The sequence below is a fragment of the Alosa pseudoharengus genome, unplaced genomic scaffold, assembly GCF_046254945.1.
Source record: "Alosa pseudoharengus isolate Yale_2024_CS ecotype anadromous, Long Island Sound unplaced genomic scaffold, YU_APseudo_1.1 YU_APseudo_1.1_scf_12, whole genome shotgun sequence".
NCBI lineage: Eukaryota > Metazoa > Chordata > Actinopteri > Clupeiformes > Clupeidae > Alosa > Alosa pseudoharengus.
The window spans coordinates 30,406,800-30,414,962 of record NW_027468587.1 but is presented as its reverse complement, the minus strand read 5'-3'; the positions used below and the strand labels follow the sequence as shown (position 1 = coordinate 30,414,962).

General features: G+C 44.1%; 1 protein-coding gene across 2 annotated transcripts in view; it reads right to left on the bottom strand.

Annotated features, from left to right (window-relative positions):
- Window positions 1–792: 792 nt before the first annotated feature.
- The window catches only part of jarid2a (jumonji and AT-rich interaction domain containing 2a), a 38,757-nt gene continuing 31,386 nt past the window's right edge, over window positions 793–8,163 (bottom strand). For both annotated transcript variants that reach the window (XM_076280772.1, XM_076280773.1), the window contains exons 9-18: window positions 7,990–8,082; window positions 7,702–7,820; window positions 7,302–7,372; window positions 7,071–7,185; window positions 6,255–6,360; window positions 5,715–5,897; window positions 5,097–5,227; window positions 4,744–4,927; window positions 3,586–3,693; window positions 793–2,489 (exon numbers count right to left, since the gene is read on the bottom strand). In XM_076280772.1, the coding sequence (XP_076136887.1) occupies window positions 2,307–2,489; window positions 3,586–3,693; window positions 4,744–4,927; window positions 5,097–5,227; window positions 5,715–5,897; window positions 6,255–6,360; window positions 7,071–7,185; window positions 7,302–7,372; window positions 7,702–7,820; window positions 7,990–8,082 (1,293 nt within the window). In that variant the 3' untranslated portion in view covers window positions 793–2,306. The remainder of the gene's footprint in view (window positions 2,490–3,585; window positions 3,694–4,743; window positions 4,928–5,096; window positions 5,228–5,714; window positions 5,898–6,254; window positions 6,361–7,070; window positions 7,186–7,301; window positions 7,373–7,701; window positions 7,821–7,989; window positions 8,083–8,163) is intronic.

The following is an 8,163-nucleotide window of genomic DNA, read 5'->3' as shown; positions in this document are numbered from 1 at the left end:
ACGCGCTGCAGCCTAAACAGCCCTTGACATTGTTGGCCATATGTCTGCACACAAGCTGTCAGGACTGCACACTGGGAGAAGAGTGATCGCAGCCAATCACAGCAGCCCATCAGGGGAAACGTATGATTGCACCACGCAGGGGAGCAAGAAGGTGAAGAAGTGTGTGTGTGTGTGTGTGTGTGTGTGTGTGTGTGGTAAGAAGCTGGCTGTGTGTGTGTTCCGCATCGCTGGCTGCTCTCTCCTCCACGCTGCACACCAGTGCTCCGCTCACGTCCAACGGTTCATGGAACACCGTTTCAGCTCCCCTGAACAGAACTACTCTGCACTGTGTCTGCGTTGAGATGCGCCCAACTCCACGGTCACGTCCTCATCGCACATCTGGTGGGAGGTGAGAGCGGCTTCATCCGCTACTCTGCTGCGCTCATGGACAGTAGTAGAGGAAGTGGTCCAACCGCATGGGTAGCACCTCACTGAAGTGCACATGCACGTTGTCCTCCGAGTTTAATGGTGTCAAGCCAAGAGTAGTGCTTCATAGTGGTGCAGCTGTGCCTTTGGACACTGTTGAACTGACTCTGTCCTGAAAAAGAAATGCGTTTATCCAAGCTTATTTTGCATGGGAGTATACAGTACTAGTCTGTGAACCTGAGAGTCTTAGCTTAGTATGAGCCCACAGATAATACATAAAAAAAATACACGGGACTGTATTGCCTCATAATAAATAAACAACAATTACTGTATAAATTACTGTATAAGGACATGTTAGAATAGCACAGACATTTGAGATTTGAAGGATTGACAGTGGAATAGTTTATTTATTCAAACTTAGAAGTACAAACCTGCAAAGTGAAAAAACTGTAATAACATAACTTTTGATAGGAGAGCGGAAAATTCAGTGCTTATAAATAAAATGTAAGACAAGCAAGGTTTACTGTAAAAAAAAAAAACATCATAAAACACTGTAAGGCCTTAAAAAACAAACAAAAACTAGACAACCACAACTCTGGAAAACACTAAACTCTGTGTTTGATTATCTCTAATACAGTTCAGTCATTTTTAGGGAAGCAACGATAAAGTTGGGATTAAAGAATCGGGTGCCAGTGCAACAACAGGAGCTACTACTGTACCTATATTATTATTATTATTGTTATAATTATTTATTATTATTATTATTATTATTATTTTAACATTTCCCTTTTTATTATAAAATTAAAGCTAAAAAACTAGGGACCACCACTATGCCATACTTGATGATTTAAGCAGCACTTATTTATATATGTTACAAGCGTGACCCTGTGGAGGGCTCGCCGAGGCAGGTGAAGGTTCCAAAAGGGTGAGTAAGGCTAATACCCTTCGTCTTCACCGTCGATTCGCCTCGAACCACCCACCATGCTCTCCCTCAGCTTGAGTTTAGAGCACAAAAAGATAAGGTATTGGCTTAGCACAAGTGTAACAAGGGTAATTTTAGCATCTGTGTGGGTTTTATTTGTTTTTTTTTTTGGTAAAATCTAATTTGCATGACATAATGTCAAGGGGGGGGGGGTTGTGGGGGTTGGGGTTATTATTTCTTACAACTGAAATAAAGTAGTATCCTAGTATTTATAATAAAGCTTAAAATTAATGGCTTCATTTCTTAGAAACCTTATTCATAGGTCTGAAACGTTTTCACGGCATTTTCTAATTTTGCTGACTTTGGGGCCAGCGGGAAGGTGTCTCTTTTATTATAATAATTTGACTTTCTGATTTACAAAATAGCTTATATTTAAAACTGCTGTGTGACTTCTTTGTAGTAACCTCAGTCTGCACTTCCTGGCTGATTTCTTTTTTTTTCACTGCGGGGGGTGACCTGCAGGGGGCGTCTAGAGGAGGAGAGCAGGCAGGCCTAGTGTGGAAGAGAGTGAAACTACAGCACCATTTGAGCACAAAACAGAAGGTAATTCGATAGATATATTGGTATTTACGTATAGATCTATATTCAACGTAATGCTAAAACAACCAGAAAATACTCAGATCTAAAAAAAACAACAAACTCATATAAAATAACGATAAAAAAGAGAAACAGTTGACCTCAGGACTAGTGCAAAAAGATTTTTCGTGCTTTCAGGGAAGAGGTCCTCCATCTCTGTTGGGAAGGTATTTGTGTGTATGTGTGTGTTAATGCTGAGGGTTGGTGTGTAAGAGTGGGGGATTGTTTTTCAGAAAGTTGAAAGGTGGAGTGTATCAGGTGATTGAGCTGGGTGTGTGTGCGTGTGTGTGTGTGTGTGTGTGTGTGTGTGTGTGTGTGTGTGTGTGTGTGTGTGTGTAGGGGGTCACATCTGAGGGCTGGCGGTGTGTTTCGGGGTCTGGGTGGAGCTCCTGGCAGCTCGGGGGCTGCGCTGTGCTGGTGTTGGGCACGGAGGCGGGGCCTGGGCCTGGGGCTCCGCCCTCCTCCTCTCGCTGCTCCTCTCCTGCACCCTCCCACTCACGCGGCTCAGCAGGCTGTTCATCTGCTCCTGTCACACACACACACACACACACATGGCAACATACATTACACATTATACACATCCAAACACACCACAGATTACACACACAGACGTAGACACATCACATCCACACAAACAGGTTCAACGTGTTGGTTCAACAGGTTGAACATGTAGAGTACATACCAAAGATTCTAGAGTGTTCTGCTCAGAGGCCTTTGGTACACACCAATCAAAATAAGTATGCCCTAAACACCCCAAAACACCCTCAAAATGCCCTAAATACCCCAAAACACCAATACTAATTGCATTACTAATGTCAGACACATGACATGTTTCACATCAGTGAAACAGATGTCAGGCTAGCAGGCTGGGGCTGCAGTTGAGCACCTGCATAAAAAGCCTTCACTCCTGGTTAAGTGCTACACTGCAGTTCAAACTAAGACCTTTCACATTTATAGTTGCCAATAGTAAGCACACTAATAGTAACTAAGGCAGGCAACACCAGGCACATTCTGTTCACAAAGCGTCTGCTGCTAGCCTGGAAAATCCATACCCTGGTAATCTAGAAAGATTAAGGGTCTGGCCACGAATGATGAAAATGGCCCAACTGGCTTGCAACACCAAGCATGTATTTAAAAATCTCACTGCATGCAATTGGATCACACTACAACCAATGTTTACTGACTGATTCTGGACTTCGACGCAATTGGATAACACTACGACTAATGTTACTGACTGATTAGTTGCAGCGCTGTCGTCATCTGTTTAGCTCGCCTCATGGCCCGCCTATATCAGATACACCGATGTGATTGGTTCCTCGCGATGCAAGGTGTAAAAGTAACATGCATTATTACTCATTGCCAGAGTGTCTTGCAGAGACCATTCAAATTGTGCTTTCGCGAGACCTCCGGATTTACAGGGTAGTCTGCTGCAAGAATCAGCTTCCAACGATCATCAGTGGTACTGGCTACATCAGACATGATAGCGGCATATACATTCGGAAAAATAGTCTCAGCGAACGGAGCTCTTTAATTGCAGACCCGGTTTAGTCCGGCTGTAACGTACCACTGAGAGGAGCAGACTGAACTCTGCTGAGGGGTGCTGGCCCGTGAGCCCTTCTTACCTCGTCGTAGCGGTACATCATCTTCAGACCCCTGGAGGAGCGTCGCTTCTGGACCAGATGCAGCGTGCACTCCAGACAGAACACCACGTTATCGCTCTCCTGGACCACCTGAGGAAACCACACGGCCCAAAGGCCAACAACATGAGCCACACTCTCTCAAAGGACTGGCTGTCTACAAAGAGATGCGGAAAATTGGATTACCAAGTTATGATAACATAAATCATATATGTTATCAGGTATACAGTACAACCTTCAGTTTGTCCTCACATTCTTTATTTTCTCTATTTTTTACCCTGTTAGTTGACCCTTTTATTTATTATAATTTAAGTTTGCTACTGTTTGTTTTGCTTGTTTGTCTGCAAAGCACTTGTGGTTAAAAAGTGCTATATAAATAAATTGTATTATTATTCTTTTATTATCATATTTCCACTGGATATTGATAGGGTAAGCAGCAAAACACATGTCTACTTACAGTGTGTCCAGCTTTTAACCGTGAAATTAAAAGGCAACCCCAAGGATCCACCCAAACCGTGGAATTGTCATTCCTCGACTTATGATGGGATATTCCCTTAAGGTGACTGACGAAGGCACTGCTTTTGCACTGGAATCCACCCAAACACATAACACTTCACAAGCTAGGACCGTCTCCAGTATGCAAGGAGAGTTAGCACTGAAACAAACTGCTAACATGGCATAAAACTGCATTAGTAGACAGATCTGCAATGGCCTCGGAGGCCTCCTGTCATTTTCAATTAATGCATAATAAGTGTATCACTGAATAAGCCTTATTACCTTGCAAGCAAACTTCTCATATTGAAATAAATCTCAAAGAGGTTTAAAACTTCAGAGAGTAATGAGCGCTTGCACTGTTGCAAATCAATCAAACTGATTTGTTACACGAAACACAATTTGTGAACTTATTTATGTCAGTGCTGTGGATTACATACTTCACAACAATCTCTCACTACAGATCTCACAAAATCATACAACTATTCGAACTGCATTCACACTGCTATTAGTCAACCTTATGATTTTACAACTGTCCGCCGTCTACTGTGCTGCAGCCTCCAACTAAGCATCTCACAGAGCGTGCTCCCTGTGGTCATTTGTTACACTAGGGCTGTGTGGCATGCAGAGGCCATGTTGTCTGGCACCCACCATGGACAGGTAGCACAGGTGCTGGCAGGTCTGGCAGCGCCGGTCTGAGGTGTCCTCGGCCAACCGCGCGCTCGGCTTCTTCCGGCCCTCCGTGGGGGGCTGGCTGCTGTCCAGCGTCCGGTAGCGCGCCGACGAACGCAGCCCGGCCTTGAACAGATCCTGCCGTTGGCTAATCTCTGTGTCCCTGTAGAGGAGCAAGGCACAGGTGTGTTTAGCCTTGTGTTGTGGCTGTGTAATTCGGTAGCAGTATGAGGTTATGATGAATGGTATAGGTGTCTTTGGAATTTATGTTGGTTTACATTTATCTCCTTAAAGGTCGTTTGTGTTTATGTCCTCCTAATGCATGTTTATACCTGAGATCTCTGAGAAGTGAGGAGATTGTACTCTGCAAAAGTTTGTTCTCCCGTCTGGACTCAAACATGCCCATCTTGTAAAGAAGCCTCTCCGTGGAAAACGGCTCCTCCATCCGACGACGCTTCAGTTCCTGTACAAACGAGAGAAATGAATGTGAACGGCAGAAAGAGAGAGGGAACAGAGAGAGAGAGAGAGAGAGAGAGAGAGAGAGAGAGAGAGAGAGAGAGAGAGAGACCAATGCAATATTTATTTGAATTATAGAGTACTAGTGTTACATGGAACATGACTAAGTACTTTTTTGTGTTCATTTGTTTGCTTTTCTGAGTGACTGCACTTCTCATAAAAGAAATTAATCTTTTAGCTTTGTAGTACTGGTGCCAGAAAGAGTGACAGAAAGACAAACAGAGGAAGAGAATGAGATAAGGTACTCCAACACCTTGTCCAGTCATCTTTTGTTTGAACAGGAGCCTCGCTTGTATAATTTGACAAGCATAGGCATATACTGTATTTACTTTCACTTTTTTGCTTTTAATGGTTATGTCTCAATGAGTGTGTCTCCGAATAACCCTTTTCCTTTGGCAAAATCAGTGGTGTGCTTCTTGACCCTCTCGGCTTACCTTAGCAGCCTCATGGCCCATGGTCATCCACTGGGCAGTGGCAAAGTGCACCGTCTCCGACACACTGTACCCACAGCACACCTTGGCCACGAACGTCCCTGGGAAGCAGATCATGAACTGGCCGCTCTTCTGGACCGTGCGGTGTACTCGGATGCCCTCTCGACACAGCACCTCGGGGGAGATCTAAAGCAACAGGTACACACACGTACACACGTGTGCACGCACACACAAACACGCACACACACGGGGGGGGGGGGGGGGTCACACTGATTCTCAGCTCTCCACAGGGGCCACAGTGTCTAATCCCTGCTGTCGATAGAGAGAAATTTGAATAGATATCTGTATAGAATATGCATAAATTTGGCAATGCAACTATACCTCTATACCACACTACCATATAACCATCTACCTGCTTTAATCTAACACATTGTCATTATGAGTCCAGTGTTACGTGAGAGTAGAGAGAGTATCAGGTAGGTCAAAGAGGGGCGTTGCTGTGCTGTGCTGTGCTGTGCTGTGCTGGCGTTCACGCTCACTCACCATGATGCCTTTCTCCAGCATCTCCAGTCCCGGAGTCCCATTGGCCTGCAGCAGTGTGTGAACTACTTTGTCAAGTTTCGTCTTCTCCTCAGCGGGAATACAGTACCTGCCGACAGCACTGGGGGTCAGAACCTAGTGGGGGGGCCCATCACTGTGTCTGCAGCTTTCAGTTACTCAGATGGCCTATATAGGTTGTCAGTGCTTTTTCTAAGGTCTTACAGCCTGTCTATCTAGACAGACCTTCAGAAGTGAGAGTTATATCAAGCAGAGGGGTAAATTATTACATGATCTACAAGTTGCACAGTAACCATTTAAGAATCTAAATAGATTCTTGATGAAGAGGCATATGCATATCTGACATATAGTTGCATCCCCCATAGGCCCAATAGTCAACCCAGAATGTTGAGCCTAGCTTTATCATACAATCTGATTTTGTTTGTAAGCAAATGAGCGCATATTTAATGAGATAGGGCCTAATTTACATATTTAAACATTAAAATAGAAAAAACATGCAATACATTTATTTCTCATCTTAACATAAGTAATCAACTGGGAAAGTTTCATGGTGATAGCTAGGTAACATTTTTACCCTATTCACCTGTAGTGTCTTAATTATCTTATTATGCTAATTATACAAATTACCCAAAGAGCAACTTTTAGGAACCAAGTTGAATTCCATCCACTAGACCTATATATGACATTTCTGCAATAAAACTTTAGGGTACTCAACATTTCTGGGTTCAAGAAAATGCAACTAGACTAAGAGGGGGGTACAAATGGCATAAAATATAGATCCAAAGAACATTCTGCACTCACCAAATACAGTCAGCACCAGTGTGTAGGTAATCTATGTACGGAAGGCGGTTCTGGTCCCGAGACCAGCATGAGGTAGAAAAAACCATGCCAATGTTCAACCAGGGGATGGTCACTCCTGCACAGCAAGGGAAACACAAGGCTTTCAGTGAGCCGCACTACAGTCTGTAAAGTGGACATGGAACTCCGTTATCTGTCGTGAGGCCGTGTATGGCACGCGATGCGAGCACCTACCAGACACAGCACCGAGGTGACGTAAGATGGATCCTGAGTTATTGGGAAGGACAGTGAGGTTCCATCCATGCCTGAAGTTAGAACACGCAGCATTGGTCAGACGCAGACAGTAAAAAAGATTACTATGTGTAGCAGTATGCTGTCCTAATTTCAGTAACTCTGCATCTCATTTCATTCTCATTTCCAAAGGGATCTAAGGTCTTGAACTGCATATTACCAGACTGATAATACACAGAGGAGAACTATAAGGACTAGCATTACAGACAGAGAGAATATAAGGCAGCTTCGTTAAAAGCTTTGTTGTCATTTAAATGGCACTAGTTTTCTAGTGGTTGGTAGTCGTTAGTGACATTTTTGCGTCATGCGAGGTTTATGAAAGGACTTTGAACTGTGCACTTACTTTGAAAATGGCTCAGACTTGCCCATAGGGAAGCCGCTCCCATGTGTCTTAGTGTCAATCCTCCCACAATGCACCGCAACATGGCTTTCCCTTTCCTCCACGATCCTCCAGTACTCCTCCTACACACACACACACACACACACACACACACACACACACACACACACACACACACAGAGATTAAGAATGACGTGCAATCCCTCTGAGTACATCCCAGACGGAGTGAAAAGACAGAGGAGGTTAATGATCCATCAGGGGCGCTCCAAGCGTGGCTGATCACTTACTGACCTCTACCTCCGCTGCGTCAGGTTCCTTGCTGAAGCACATGTTCATGGTGTTCCTTGCTGTCCTGAAGAATGTTGTGAGGGACATGGATTTCCCCTGAGAGAAAAAAAAACAGTTTACAAAAATGAATACATAGAAAATAGTGATTTTGTATTCAACTAACAGGACTTATTTGAG